The 16,795-nt window shown below is 38.1% G+C and overlaps 1 protein-coding gene across 2 annotated transcripts; it reads left to right on the top strand.

Moving 5' to 3' along the window:
- The first annotated feature begins 4,448 nt into the window (after positions 1-4,448).
- On the top strand, positions 4,449-14,981 carry LOC133538022 (DCN1-like protein 2). 2 transcript variants are annotated; one of them, XM_061879258.1, is made up of 7 exons: positions 4,449-4,577; positions 5,368-5,584; positions 9,098-9,266; positions 11,030-11,160; positions 11,972-12,054; positions 12,297-12,393; positions 13,559-14,981. In XM_061879258.1, exons 1-7 carry the CDS (start codon positions 4,575-4,577, stop codon positions 13,636-13,638), a joined length of 780 nt encoding a protein of 259 aa, XP_061735242.1. In that variant the 5' UTR covers positions 4,449-4,574; the 3' UTR covers positions 13,639-14,981. The 2 variants fall into 2 exon arrangements, with proteins under 2 accessions (XP_061735242.1, XP_061735243.1); XM_061879259.1 differs by lacking the exon at positions 4,449-4,577 and adding an exon at positions 4,599-4,735.
- Positions 14,982-16,795: the final 1,814 nt, after the last annotated feature.

The raw sequence follows: 16,795 nt of genomic DNA, 5'->3' as shown, positions 1-16,795 counted from the left end.
AAGTAGTCCCCGCCCATTATCTGCATCAACGCTCTGATTGGACAACAGATTGTTTGGTATTCGCGACACTGCCACCTGCCGTAAAGGAAGTTGTGTTGTTCTCTGGCTTCGTTGATTCGAGGCCTCAATCAATCAGTTTATTTATATAGCCCTGGATCACAAGTGCATCAAAGGGCTGCACAAACCACAACGGCATCCTCGGTAGGGCCCACATAAGGGCAAGGAAAAACTCACCACAGTGGGACGTCGACCATGATGACTATGAGAAACCTTGGAGAGGACCACATATGGGGACCGAAAGCAATGTTATTTCCCCCAATTGCTGCGCAATAACTCAGATACGGCAACACTGGCGAGCAGGAATATGGAGAATATGGAGTGAAATGTGGTCCAGAACATATTTTGTTTTATTCATTATTGACATAAGTTCAGTTATCATCTATAGTTACACCCAAAATTTGGTTTATTTTACTCTTTCAATGTCCGTCTATTTGTATTTGTGTTTGAATATCTCTTCTGTTACCGAATTGCATTATTTTCATTTTACTGAGATTCAAAGACGGTCTTTTTTTGTCAAACTAGCTCTTAAATTAGTTAATTTCTTTTATTATTTGTATTGGCTTATGTGTGTTCTCTCCTGAGCAAAACGCAGACGTTGTGTCGTGTGTTTACTTCGCACAAGACCCTGTAATTGGTGCCTCTCCAGTGTTGTTCGCCAACCTTCACTTCTCAAACTTGTCTTCTTTTCGGGTTGAGGAGAAAGCGATGTAATAGCTTTCCACAATTCTCGCGGGTGGAGCAGACCCATTCTGCACAGCAGGGCATTTATACATTTCAAAAAAGTAACCAGAAATCCGCTTAAACACATAGCATTAGCTCAAGGTTAGTAACAGTCATGGCGCCCTGAGGTCATGTGATTGCCTTTTGACCAATCATTGAGATCGCCGCCGCTTGGGATGGTTTCCTGTTGGCTCCACTTTGGACTGGACTCTCACGGCTGTGTTGGATCCACTATGGATTGAGCTTTCACAGTATCATGTTAGACCCACTCGACATCCATTGCTTTCGGTCCCCTACGGGGGGGTTGTGTTGTGGTTTGTGCAGCCCTTTGAGACACTAGTGATTTAGGGCTATAGTAAAATCATTGATTGATTGATAATTCAGGGGTAGGGATTGATTAATTGAAACCTTTATTAGTAGATTGTACAGTTCAGTACATATTACATACAATTGACCACTAAATGGTAACACTCGAATAAGTTTTTCAAGTTGTTTAAGTCAGGGTCCACGTTAATCAATTCATAGTAAAAAAATATATACTATTGCATAATACAGTCATCACACAAGTTAATCATCATAGTATATACATTGAATTATTTACAGTATTTACAATCAGGGGGTGGGATGAGGAGCTTTGGTGTATATCAGTACTTCAGTCATCAACAATTGCATCAACAGAGAAATGGACATTGAAACAGTGTAGGTCTGATTTAGTAGGATATGTACAGCCAGCAGAGAACATAGTGAGTTCAGATAGCATAAGAACAAGTATAAACATTAGAAATACATTTGATTATTTACATTAGGTTATTTACAATCCAGGGAGATGGGATGTGAATGGAGGAGGGTATTAGTAAAGGGTTGAAGTTGCCTGGAGGTGTTGTTTTGGAGCGGTTTTGAAGGAGGATGGAGATGCACTTACTTTTACACCTGTTGGGAGTGCATTCCACATTGATGTGGCATAGAAAGAGAATGAGTTAAGACCTTTTTTTTTTAGATCGGAATCTCGGTTTAACCTATGGCTCTAGAACCAGATGTTGCTCTTTTGATGACTGCATCTGGCTCTCAGACAAATCTTAGCTGACATTGCTTAACACGATAAATAATGAATGATTCCGCTGGTAATCACGATGTTAAAAATAACGTTCAAAATATAAAACATTGGTAATCACAATGTTAAAAATAACGTTCAAAATATAAAACATTCTCATGCATTTTAATCCAACCATCCGTTTTCTACCGCACCTGTTGAAGAAATAACAATGTTATTGAAAAGAATTAGAGACTTATTATACTCAAAAAATGTTGGTTTTACTTAAAAAATGCATGCATTTAGCTGTATTCAGTGTTAAAAAATATGATATGGCTCTCACGGAAATACATTTTAAAGTATTTGGCTTTCATGGCTCTCAGCCAAAAAGGTTCCCGACCATTGAGTCTTAAGTCATACATGTCAACTTTGTCTAGCGTGGGGGTCAGCAACCCGCGGTTCTAGCACCGCCCTAGTGGACCGAAAGCAATGGATGTCAAGCGGACCTAACACGATATTTGAAGTGGGGTTAGTAGTAGGTAAATGTGTGAATTATTATATAACACATTAGGGATATTAAAAGTGTGCAAGAAAGAGCCTCTCTTTAGAGTATATGTTTGAGGCTTTAATGCGGATCATTTTGCGGGACACACGGTGGTTCAATCCACGAATGTGATGTATCCACTGACACAAATTAGCATCAATCTCGTCGCTCACTTTCTTCCTACCTCCACCAGATAAGCCAGCTCGTTTTCCATCGATTGCCGACTGAGATAGTAGTTCTCAATTTTATTGTTTCCATTCTCGTACACGTTTTGGGCCAACGTTTAACTGCTTGGCCGCTGCCAAACCAGAATTCCGCTCCGCATACTTCACAACCGCTAGCTTGAACTTTAAGTAAAACTTTCTGTTCTTCTTCCCCCTTAAAGTATTACCGTCCATCAGTTGTGGTGCACCCGTATCCTGTTCATTCGACTCACTGCTACTGTTGCCTGCCATGTTGAAACTTTTCCTTGTGGGTTTGTTGTTGTTGTTGAGTGTGTGTTACGTTATATGCGGTGACCCTTTGCAATATGTTGATTACCCAGAATCCCCACGTAACGTAAGCCATCACTGCACAGATTTTGTTAAGCCTTTGATTGTCATGTAACTCCCTGGACTCAACGCGTTTGCTGTTACCGTAATTACCAGAATTACTGCACCTTTGCTTTTCATTTTAGCTTATAAATTGGGCTTAATGAAATCAATATGATTTTAATCTAAATTATGCAAAAAACAGCCCATGGGCGGTTATTTGGACATAGGCGGTTGTTAGGAAGAGGCGGTTAATTCACAAAATGGGGTCAGACCCAGGCTTCACGGTGGAAGAGGGGTTAGTGCGTCTGCCTCACAATACGAAGGTCCTGCAGTCCTGGGTTCAATCCCAGGCTCCGGATCTTTCTATGTGGAGTTTGCATGTTCTCCCTGTGACTGCGTGGGTTCCCTCCGGGTACTCCGGCTTCCTCCCACTTCCAAAGACATGCACCAGAGGATAGGTTGATTGGCAACACTAAATTGGCTCTAGTGTGTGAATGTGAGTGTGAATGTTGTCTGTCTATCTGTGTTGGCCCTGCAATAAGGTGGCGACTTGTCCAGGGTGTACACCGCCTTCCGCCCGATTGTAGCTGAGATAGGCGCCAGCGCCCCCCAGGACTCCAAAAAGGGAATAAGCGGTAGAAAATTGAAGGATGGGGTCAGACCCTGGGCGGCTATTAGGACATGGGCGGTTATTTGCCAAGGGGCGTTTATTTGGTAATATACGGTAAATAAAATTTGAACAATTTTGTAATGGGGTTCCAAATAAAACTCAGTTTAGGCTTTGATACTTTTTATTAGTAGATTGATTGATACTTTTATTGGTAGATTGCACAGTACAGTACATATTCCGTACTATTGACCCCTAAATGGTAACACCCGAATAAGTTTTTCAACTTGTTTAAGTCGGGGTCCACGTTAATCAATTCATGGTATACTGCAAGGAGTCGGCGCAGAGGCCCTGTCTAACACACTGAAACCCCACTGATATACAAGAGACCTGTCTGGAAAAATATATTGTAAAACAAAACAATGAAATAAATGAAAAACAAAAAACTAATAATAATGTAAAATATTGCTCAGGTTTATTAAAATAAGTTTATAAAATTTGGAAACATGTGATGTCATAACCGTACTCATGTTCATGTTTCCTTGAATTGCCGCAGGGCATATATTATGCGCCTGCCTTGAATTACTGCCGGGTCAAACTCGCTTCCCAAAATAATTAGCGCATGCTTAGTATTACCGCCTGGTCAAACTCGTGATGTCACGAGTGACACTTCCCCTGTCATCATTTTCAAAATGGAGGAGGCTGATTTCCATACCGGTAATTTGAAATCGCATAAAGGGAAGAAGATTAAGAGCTATTCAGTAGGATTTAAGGTCCAAGCTTACATCACACTCACATTTTTACTGCATACCTTTGGTAAGTGCCGGAGTGAGAAGAGGTTTTAAAATAATTAGCGCATGCTTACTTTTACCACATGCCTTTGGTAAGCGCGGGAGTGAGAAGAGGTGTTAAATTAATTAGCGCCCGGGCGGAAATTCAAGGAAATACGGTAATACCAAAACCATAACGTGAAGAGAATATTAATATGAAGTTGAGCCTTTTTTTTCTGCATCTACTTCCGCGCATGCGCACAATGAGCGTCGGTCGGGCTACCGAAGTGGTCACATAGCGGGTGTGAAAATGGTAGGTAACCAAAATAAACAACAATCCCACTCATTTGCTTTCGGAAAAGCGATGTGTCACACACCTGACCCACTCGCCTCTTTCTACTCTAAGTTCAGCTCGTGTCGCGTTCTGGTCCGATCACCACCGTGTGATGTTCGCTCTTGTTTTGACGGAAGGTCAGTTGATATTTTTGGGAGCAAGCTAGCTAGTAGCTACAAGCCGCAGCGTTTTGCTGTTTGACAGTCGCGCATGTTAACTAGCGACAAAACCAAAACACACAACAGCGTTTGAAGGCCACGCTGACGTGTAATATTCATGTTATAACACAAAAGCGGTGGATAGCAAGTAGAAGTTATGAGCGTTAGCCGGCGGTGTGTAGCCAATGCTAGCTTATCGTCTATTTGCTAGTAATCGCCACACTAACTTTGTGTCAGAGCGCTACATCACGTAATAAACCTTATGACAGTCTGCAATTAAAGGTTGGCAACAAACCTCACATGTATATACGTGTCATGTTTAGCTTGATTCAAATTCACCATTGCACTATTAATGGGTTTGTTATGAACACTGCAGGATGGCATCCCATTACATGAGTTGGTCAACAACTCCCCCATCTGAGAAGCACATGTTTTAGTTGGACGGGATTCACTTCCAGTGTGTCCTAAGTGTCTTCACACTTGCGTGAATGTCTGTGGAGGTGTTACTGGGGGTGCTTGTTTGTCTCTGTGTTTATTTGGGGTTGTTGACAGTGCTGCGGGTTCTGGCTTCACCCCTCCTTGACCGCCTGTATGACCTGTCGCCCCTGCAGCATAAGCTGAAGTCGGCGCAGAGGGACAAAGTGCGGCAGTTCATGTCCGTCACCCAGGCGGGCGAGAAGACGGCGGTCTACTGCCTCACACAGAATGACTGGAAGCTGGAAGTGGCCACCGACAACTACTTCCAGAACCCAGACCTATACTGCAAGGAGTCCATGAGGACGTCCGTCGACCGCAAGAAGCTGGAGCAGCTCTACAATCGCTATAAAGGTACATGTTGGACTAGTTGTTTACATCCACTCTTGTTTGCTTAGAAAGTTTCCCGCATGGGGAAGGAGTTTTCATTCAAAAGCGCTATGTTGCTTAGTTGACTGATCATTGATAGCAGCAAAACAAGTTTTTCCAACTTAAAGGCCTACTAAAATGAGATTTTCTTATTTAAACGGGGATAGCAGGTCCATTCTATGTGTCATACTTGATCATTTCGCGATATTGCCATATTTTTGCTGAAAGGATTTAGTAGAGAACATCCATGATAAAGTTTGCAACTTTTGGTGCTAACAGAAAAGCCCTGCCTTTACGGGAAGTCGCAGACGATGACGTCACATGTTGATGGCTCCTCACATATTCACATTGTTTCTAATGGGAGCCTCCAACAAAAAGAGCTATTCGGAGCGAGAAAACTACAATTTCCCCATTAATTTGAGCGAGGATAAAAGATTAGTGGATAATGATATTGATAGCAAAGAATTAGGAAAAATAAAATAAAGTTAAAAAAAAAGGCGATTGCATTGGGACGGATTTAGATGTTTTTAGACACATTTACTAGGATAATTCTCGGAAATCCCTTATATTCCTATTGTGTTGCTAGTGTTTTAGTGAGATTAAATAGTACCTGATAGTCGGAGGGGTGTGTCCACGAGTGCCTTGACGCCAGTCTCTGAGGGAAGTCGACGGCAGCTGCATGGACAGCGAAAGCTCAGCTGATCTCCGGTAAGAGGCGACTTTTTACCACAATTTTCTCACCGAAACCTGCCGGTTAACAAGTGGTCGGGAACCATTTTCGCTTGACCGCTCTGATCCATAGTAAAGCTTCACCTCCGGGAATTTCAAACAAGGAAACACCGTGTGTTTGTGTGGCTAAAGGCTAAAGCTTCCCACCTCCATCTTTCTACTTTGACTTCTCAGATATTAATTGAACAAATTGCAAAATATTCAGCAACACAAATGTCCAGAATACTGTTTAATTGCGCGATGAAAAGAGATGACTTTTAGCCGCAAATGGTGCTGCGCTAATATGTTGCCTGCAACCCGGGACGTCACGCGTACGCGCCATCATTCCGCGACGTTTTCAACAAGAAAGTCAGTGGGAAATTTTAAATTGTAATTTAGTAAACTAAACCGGCCATATTGGCATGTGTTGCAATGTTAATATTTCATCATTGATATATAAACTATCAGACTGCGTGGTCGGTAGTAGTGGGTTTCAGTAGGACTTAAAGCGTCTATTTTTTGATAGAGGAACTTGCCCCACGAAGCTCAGCAGGTACTTCGACAGCAAGATATTTAGCTCATCAAAGATGCACTCTTTAAAAGTAGGCGCACAACTTTGCTGCAATTAAGGCCTCAAAGTGTATTTTAAGGAAAATAGTTGAAATATACAAGCATTTTTCTGCGTGCCCTAACCTTCATTACTTTTTCAACATTGAATCTGCACTTTTGACATAGGTGCGTTATAAAAAAATGAAATAAAAACTCCACTAAGAGCACAGCCCCCCCAGACAACCCTCCATGTGCAGTATATGTCTAAAATAAAAAATAAACATTGATTTACATGAAACCAGTACTATCAGACAAGTGTCGTAAAGACAATTCCAGTGAGATAAGTTGTCTGTGATAAATATTTAAAAAGTTATGGACTTTTAAAACTGCTGAAAATGCACTAAATTATGGTCAACCTCTTTAATACAAAGTCAAACAAACTCAAGGTTTTATCGGATACTTTTGGTAAAAAATATTATACATTTCTTAATAGTTACCGCATTTTAAAAAGGTTGATATCATTGGAAAGCTTGCTGAATAAAGACAGAACAAATGTTTCACAATGTATTTTTAGTTTATGAAATTGGCGTTGGAAAAGACGGAAAATTTGAGTAAACATGGCTGCTCGGATTCGACTTGTGACTCAAAAAAACAAAGGGCCAGGCATTCAGGCATTGGGTCCAAAAAATCAGTGTGTGAATTGATCAGTTAAAAAAATATTTGGCAAACTCACTAATAAATGCATAACTTTACATTATAGTTAGGATGAACATTTTACTCACTGTAGATTTTTTGCACGGGACTTATGTGGCATGAGTCCTTATTAAATTTGGATATTCTGAATAAAACTACGATATGTGTTCCAAACCATGAGATTTTGGTGCTTTGTGGTGGTGGAAACAACGCAAACCCAGTTTAACTCTGAAAACTGGGGTCCGGTCGCTACGCTCGACCGCTGCGTAGAGCCAGCCAGCAGCAAATACACACGTACCTAACCACTGCTCTCATGTTGCAGCGGCTGAGCGCAAAATATTCTCACGTATTCAAAGTTTTGTGCATTCCATGCGGTCTATGTTTGATATATTTTATTACTATTTTAACAATTAAGCGAAACAACAAAATTAATCAAATACATTTTGTAATTGATTAATCGCTGCAACTCTAAGTACGATATTAGCACAATCTTTTGCTAATAATATCGCACAACAACAGTTATAATAGTTGATATAAGATACGTCCTATACAATATATAGTATGTAGCAGCAAACGGAAATCCCTTTGTTCTTATAAAAGTGATAATAAAATATATTTTCTTTGAAGGCTGTATCTTTTCGCATTCATCACTTTAACTTATCGTCCACCAACATGTTGCTGTGCAATATTAATTACGATGAAGATTTTTGTGTTCATGTTGTAGTACCTCAATACACTATTACTTTTAGTAAGCAATATACTTGTACTTAATATACTTAAGACTATATAGTATATGAAATATAGTACTTAATTATATTACTTACTGTGGGTAATAGTGTATAATAGTGTACCTTGAAACACTATTACTTATAGTATAAGTATATTAAGTATATTAATTACACTATATTACTTACACTATAAGTAATAAAGTACTGAGGTACTACAAAATGAACACAAATATCATCATTGTAATTTACATCGCACAGTGACATGTTGGGGGACAATTCAGTACCACAAAGGATAGCATTATAAATCTAGCACAATAAGTTCTAAACATTATGTCGATTAAGAAATATAGAATGTGCTGTGATGTTTATTGGAGTTTGCGCTTGCTACACGGCTGTGAGATCATGCTGGTGTGCATTTGGTTTCTGTTTCAATCAGTGAGTGGCTTTAAAAGATTATTTGATGATGTTTGTGTTTTATTATTTGATTACATTTACTGGCGGGTTACACACTGTCCAGTTCTGATGTCCCCTTATTGACAGAGCAGCGCTTTCCACCTGTGGTGAAAACGCTAACTGAATCAGGATGTACTGTAGTGTACCAAACTGAAATGTCAATTTAATAGTTGCTATTTTAAGATATTCATATTGATTTCATTGTAACCAAGTCACAGTTTAGTGCACTGTACTGCTTGGTAGAAAAGTGTCTATGAGAGAAGTTTTTCCTGAGGCCAAAAAAGGGGTAGTGGCATTTATTTGTGCACCCAGCATCTATTAGAGCAGAAGACCCTATTTCATAAAGTTCTGTATTGTCTCCTGTCAGATCCCCAGGACGAGAACAAGATCGGGATCGAGGGCATCCAGCAGTTTTGTGACGACCTCACGCTGGACCCGGCCAGCATCAGCGTTCTGGTGGTGGCGTGGAAGTTTCGAGCCGCCACCCAGTGCGAGTTCACCAAGAAGGAGTTTCTGGACGGCATGAGCGAGTTGGGGTAAGTGTTGACATCGAGCGAGGGGGTAAGCTAAGCATAAAGACGTTCTGTAGATGGGAAGGTCTATGAGTATACTGTATGTAAAAATAGAACCCTTTAGTAGGGGAGATGCTAGTGGCTCGAGTGTCAAGAGTTAAGGGGGAACTGCACTTTGGAATTTTGCCTATCCTTCTCAATCATTATGAGGGACAAGAACACACGTCTTTTTTGGAGGGGGAGATTTTGAGTTTATTACGAACATGCAAGCATACAACATGATACATCGCAATTTTCAGTTTCTCTTTTCGACATATTCAAAAAGGAGTAGGAAGAAGCAGAGCTTATTTATTAATCCTACACCTTTTCTTTAACATAACAGTTGCTATAACTTTTGTTTTCTTCCTGTCCTCAATTTAATATACTCCATTGGTGATCACAATAAAAAAGAAAAAAATTATAATAATTGGTGAAGTAAGTTATATTTCATATGATGAGATAAGTAAAATAATTTTGAGAATGAAAGAATGGACGGATGAAATAAATTCAGAATGTTAATCATGGTTCTTCTTTGTACTTTGTAAACACTTTAAGTTTGAAGAGTTTCTTGAAGTGGATCATATTAGTACATTGTTTCATTTTAAAAATGATTAAAAAAAAAACGCTTGCAAAATGCGGCTAATGGGACTCACCATTGTAGCTTTCAAAGCCCTCTAAAACAACTTCAAAACCCTCCATCAATGTTTTATATACATTGCAAATCTATATATAATGTATATAATGTATTAACAGACACGTTCATAACAATATGTACAGTATGTACTGTATTTTGGTCATTTTAAGTAATACCGGAACTTCTTTCCTCAGTGCATTTATTTTTGTTTCCGTAAACAAACGCGTATGTGTTCTAATCATGACAGACTTGGTAACAGACAACAAAGACAACTATTTTTGGACAAATGAGGATTCACAACCTTAACTTTTTGACGGAAGCCGAGTGTAACTTTGTGCCAAGCTATACAGAAATAAATGGATGCTTACCCAAATCAACTGGAAATGTCCCCGGGCCAGCTAGACCAAAACGGACAACTATCCATTTAGTCAGTCACTACAATACTGATCCTGATATAAGCACATCACCGTACAACTACAGTACATACGCTGTTGAGTTAGCTTTGTACAAACAAGACATGAAATTTGGCCTAAAACTTTACAGACACTGCAATATGATTGTTTTTGTTGTTCTGTCAATACAGATTGGTGTCTTGATTGATTGATACTTTTATTAGTAGATTGCACAGTTCAGTACATATTCCGTACAATTGACCACTAAATGGTAACACCCGAAAAAGTTTTTCAACTTGTTTAAGTCGGGGTCCACGTTAATCAATTCATGGTAAAACTTATCTTATCGCATTGTGTTGTGCATTACAAACTCAAAAGCCATTTTGCTGTTGACGCAGAAGCTAGCTTACGGCTAATGCCGTAGCATGGCGATGTGTTACTACGCTAGCAAAATAGTTCCTTAATGTTCGCTGTTACAATAAGAATGTAACAACGGTTATTACAAGTTGGAATGCAAAAAGAAAAAAACTTTTGTCTTCTTGTCTCTCATAATGATTGTGAACGATAGACAGCTTTTTAAAAAAGTGCAGTTCCTCTTCAAATTTTTACTATGTTACGTAAACACGGTTGTAATTGACCTTATGGGTTAATGTGGAGTTTACTATCGTGGTTAAATTGTCGTTAATCTAGCCTCTCTGTCCCTCACCACCACCCACACACAGGTGTGACAGCATCGACAAACTCAAGGCCATTTTGCCAAGATTGGAACAGGAGCTGAAAGACAGCCTGAAGTTCAAGGACTTCTACCAGTTCACCTTTAACTTTGCCAAAAATCCCGGGCAGAAGGGTTTAGGTAAGGAAAGCAAACAAACATTGCGTTCTTTTGGTAGTCATAGAATTTGATCATCAAATGTAACGCTCAGGTGGATACCAAGGAAGTGGTAGCCTCGTCGAATTATCACAATAAAGTTGTGATATAATAAGAAAAAGCATTGTACGAGAATTAAGTATGTTTGTTATGGCACAACAATTTTTTATTTTACAAGGATGAATGGTTACGAAACAAAAGTTATAAGAATATATCATATTATTATACAAAAAAGTTGTAATATTACTAGAATAATCTTCATTTAACTACAAATGCATGTTTTTAAGTAAATACATTTTCAGCAACTTTTTTTTTAACCAAAATATAGTAACTATATTTCTAATGTCAGCGATGCAAAGGTTAATTCATGTGAACTGGATGCAATAAGTCTGCAATAACGATAATTAAACGGTGTCCAGAGTTTAGGGTCAACCTGTAAATTGTAATTGTATAAGATTGTAATTCTAATGTCACAAGACAAAAAGGATGACGTGGTATCATTTCAGGGTAAAGTCCTAATTTTACAAAAATGAAGTTGGATCCTGCGAAGTGTGAATGTTTTTGAGAATAAAGTTGCATCAATATGAGGAGGGAGTGGTAGTAATAATTTCAAAGGACTTGTAACATTTACTAGATTACAGAAGAAAAATATCAGTCAGAAGAAGAGAAGTCAGAGAAAAAAGGTTGTAATTACTGATTATTGGACCTCACCTCTCCTTGTGCATTGTGCTTGGTAAGGTTTGGAACATACTTTGAATAAAAGCATTGTTTCTGAATTGTGTTGTTTTGCTTGTAGACTTGGAGATGGCCGTAGCTTACTGGAACCTGGTTCTGTTAGGAAGATTTAAGTTCCTCGATCTTTGGAATAGATTTCTTTTGGTGAGTCCAAACGTCAGTGCAAACTACAACCACAATAATTAACATACTCTCTGTAATAATACCTCTCTGATGTTGTAAACAATACTGAGCTTTAGTGTCTGGATGAAGGCAGAAATAATCGTACAACTCTTGTCTAAAAACATTTATTTAAGTGGCCAATACCCAGATTTATGTTAAAATGCTTAACAAAATGTAATGTGCAGGTTCCTAAAAATTTACAAGCTTATCAATGCTGTTTTCAGGAACACCATAAACGCTCCATCCCTAAAGACACATGGAACCTGTTATTGGACTTTGGTAACATGATAGCAGATGACATGTCCAACTACGATGAGGAGGGTGCGTAAGTTGAACTGGATAATACAATTGGGGGGGTTCCTAGAATTTTATTAGTATTAGATATTAACAGTAGATAGCTGTTAAAAAAAGTTTGTTTTTTTCAAAAGTCATGTTTTTTCTAATTTATTGTAATAAAATGTTCAAATGGTAGGAAAAGTGATGTGCACTTTTGGGATAGGTATAAGACTTTTTAAACAATGGTTTTAAAGGGAAATCATATTTCAGGATCCTCACCGCTTTTGAAATCACATTAACACATTTTCGTTGTGGAATACTGGGAAAAACAGCAATCTGAGTGCGTTACCAACATTAGGGATCTTATCCACTATTAAACAAAATACAGGTATGTACTGTATTTACTTTAAACATTATACCTGGAAATCGTACATCTTACTTTTTTAAAGGAATTTTGGGAAAGAAAACAGTGTTACCTTGATGTTTGCTGGTGTTAGGTGATCTTCAGCAAAGTAGGGAAGCTCTTGTGTGAATAATATATGCATTTAAAGTTTATATAAGACCTCCAATCAGCTTCCACACACTTATAAACACTTTCTATGCTACTAAAGAACTCTACACACTCTAAAACTTGCGTCATTTCGGCATGACAACTTAAATGGTTACTTAAATCTCAATGTACTCAATGGTACTTTAAACTTTGTGATTCACTGAGACCGTACTTACTAAACCGCAAAGGAAGACTGTATATCCAAACCCTAACAGCTTGAACATTTCAAAATAAAAACACAACATTTCTACAGCTATTTTCGTTATACATTGTGGCATTCACCCATTTATTTTTAAATATAAATATTTGACACTTTTTCATCACTTTTGTAAAGTTAGTTTCACTTTTGATTTATTATAATTTTATTCATCAGTTTTAAATTACCGGTATACTAATTTCCATCAGACTTTCATTGCCTAGGACAGTTATTTTATTTATTTGTAACAATTATTATCACCATATGGCATTTGTATCTTTTTGTAGTCTTTAAAATGTGTCGGAAAATTCTATTAATTCTAATTGTAATTTCATACATAATTTTATTTTATCATTTAATGAGAGTTTTAATGGGTTATAGAGCGGTCAAAAAATGTCCTGCTGTACAGTTAATATGTGATTTTCTGTGTTCTAATATGATATCTCATGTTTTTCTTCCCTTAGGGGCGTGGCCAGTCCTCATAGACGACTTTGTGGAATTTGCTCGACCGATTGTAACAGGAACAAAACGTAAAACTCTCTAAGAAAAAAGACTGACTGTTTCTTTTACAGCGACGACATAGTTCCCTGGGGTTTGTTTTGGAAAAAAGTTACAAAAAACATAGTGGACTTGGCAAAGGACAACAGAAGCACTTGAAATTATCAACAGTGAGAAGCAGCCTCCTTTTTTTTTTCCTACCCTGTTGCCACTTCGCCGGAGTCCTCTCTGGCTCCCCCTGTTGGATTCTCGCTCTCCTACATCCGCACTGCGCTACGGGTCGGAGGCTGACACAGCACAGGCAGAACACAGGCCGTGACCTGGCTGATTGTACGAAAAAGAAGAGTTTTTTTTCCAAGCTTGCTCAAAACTATGACTTGTGGACAGGGTGCTCGCAACACCACCAGCACACAAAAAACAACAGAAAACAGACTACCGTACATACTGTATCTACTGAGACAGTTTACAAAGAGCTATATGAAGAATAATATAAATATGTTGAGTTTATAAATGCTTTTATGTACAGTCATGGTTTTTGACTAATATATATATCTATATATCTTTGTATATAGATATATATATAATGTATATCATGTCTAGGTGGAGAATATTTGTCACCATATGTATGTGTTGTTACCTCATGCTGGATCAAGTAAAGCCATCATGTTTTTTTCAGTGGTACTTGTCAAAACAATGCTGGCCTCAAATTTGCTTATTATTATTTATTTTCCCCACGGAAAGTTGTTTATCCAAGTCGGGATGAAGATATTAATGCATTGGTTCAATAAGAGTATGTGTTCAAGACAAAGTGCACTACATTTCTACTACCACCAGAGGCACTGTTGATTCAGTCACAACTCATGTGCCATCTGAAGAACATGATTTCCGCTAAATTGGCAACAACTCAGCACCGTACAACGCTGGCATGGAAACAGGAGTTCTGGACATTCAGAGATTGTCCTGCCAAATCTGCCACGCGGACATTGTCACTTTTCAACAACCCATTTACTAAAAGTGAATGGGACAAGCCAATTGTCCAATGTTACTGCAGGTAGTAAAAGTGACCATTTCTTGTTAATCCGTGCAAGTACAGTATATAATGTGGATTTTAACACGGATCAAATAAAGCATGAGCTTTTTTCCCATAATTTCGCAAGGGCATTTTGACATTGACCAAGGTTTTGATTGTATCACATACACAGCATGTTAAGCTTAAAACATTGTAAATGAAGACCACTCGACACCCAGTCGTCAAAAGTCCACAAGTCACTGGTGTAAGTGACTGACAGGAAGAAAAGCTCTAACTTGTTCAGGGGATACATCACTTAGTACCCCTTGCTAGTGTGTGTACTTATTTAGATCCCAAATAAAATACATAGGAACAACTGACTTATATTTGGGTCAATACAGTGTTTTTCATGGGAATGTTGTAGAGGCCAATTTAGAGTATACAGTAAATGTTGAAAGCTGGACTTGTTTGCATTTTAATGGGATTATACTGAAGATTTTTGTATTGGCAAAAAGTTTGGTTTGGAAAAAAAGGTAAATTTTTGGGGGTCCTAGTAAGGGTTTGAACTTTTACCAGGCCTATGACCTAAAAAGAGGACACAAAAGTATTGAAATGGCGGAAAACCCTATGCTTTTTTGTGCTACATTTTACCTGCACAAGCAGTATTCACTGGGGTTTGTCAGCCAGTCACTAATTTAGCAAAATAGCTCAAAAAGTTTAACATATTTTCAGTAAATATCAGAACTTGGATAAGGAAAATGTGATAAGGTTTTTGGGGGCGATCCGGGTCACTGTCTGAATTCACAATTTTTTTAAAAGGTAATGTACTATTGGGAGATAAGGCAGTCTCCGAGTGCTTTCTTGTTTATAATTTTTTTTTTGTTTATAATTTTTTTTTTAGGCCACATTAGAATGTATTTAATTTAATTTGGCAATTTGTAATAGTATCTAAATGTATTTTTATGAGTTGCTTTCTTTTGCAGTAATTAGCATTAGAATTTATTTTTGTAATCAGCATGACCTAAGCCTTGGTAATACTCTTTGTGATTAACACATGGTTTCATATATTTGACAAGGTTTAATTAGATTTCTTCAGGGTATAAATGATTGAATATGATTAAAATCAAGAGCAAGATTACTAATTTAGTGTTAATATTTAAGTAGGTCCCGGACCTCTCTGTAGTGGAAAAGTTGGGCCCCAAGGTCAAAAACGTTAAGAAACCTTAGTTTGTATTATATTAGGCCATCCAAAAGGATAAATTGTGCTTCAGTGTTAAAGGGGAACTCCACTTTTTTTGGAATTTGGCCTATCGTTCACAATCATGAATCTTTTTTTTTTTTATGCATTCTAACTGGTAGATAAACATAAATAAAAGTCTGCTTACAGCAGAGACAATGGGATGCCCTCTATTCTAGCCATAAAACGAAATAAAAAACACCCAAAAAGCGCCAACAATACTTCATTTACATTTCGTGACTCGAATATTGACCAAGTATTAGTGATATTGTTTTTATAAACGCTAACACAGACAAACTATTTATAGAGGCTGTTGTTGAAATGATCGACTGATCAGCTCCTTCCTTGTTTTCTTGCTTGTCAAACTTTATTGTAGATCATAACTCGTGCCTCTCACCTGGATAGTAGAAGGACGAGGATGTATTCTGACATGTTGGTATACTTTGACAGCCAATTTAAACTCAGAAATGGCAAGAACATGAAAAAACATTTGGTTCTTTGTGAGGATTATGAGTCATTCTTCATCTAAATGGGAATATATGAACATTCCTAGCAGTCGGCATCGTAATGACAGCAGACCGTGTAGAGTAAGTGCCATCCATCCATTTTCTACCGTTATGGGGTTGCAGGGGGTGATGGAGCCTATCTCAGCTGCATTCAGGCGGAAGGCGGTGTACACCCTGGACAAGTCTCCCCCTCATCACAGTGTACAGTAACTAACTGATGTTTTATTATGTTTGTTGGCTCTTGTGAAGTCTGCAGTGAGTAATAATTAGTGATAATGTTGAAAAAAAACTGAACGTTGTGATGCGGTTTTGAAATTAATGTGCCATGTATGCTTAAAATGATCAAAATCCATAAATATTAAATGTTGTTATAAATGTGCCTGTTACTAAATTACATATACCATATTTCCTTGAATGGCCGCAGGGCATATAGTATGCGCCTGCCTTGAAT

Source organism: Nerophis ophidion, linkage group LG19, assembly GCF_033978795.1.
Source record: "Nerophis ophidion isolate RoL-2023_Sa linkage group LG19, RoL_Noph_v1.0, whole genome shotgun sequence".
NCBI lineage: Eukaryota > Metazoa > Chordata > Actinopteri > Syngnathiformes > Syngnathidae > Nerophis > Nerophis ophidion.
Note: the sequence above shows the minus strand (reverse complement) of the source record. Positions and strands in the feature narration are given on the sequence as shown.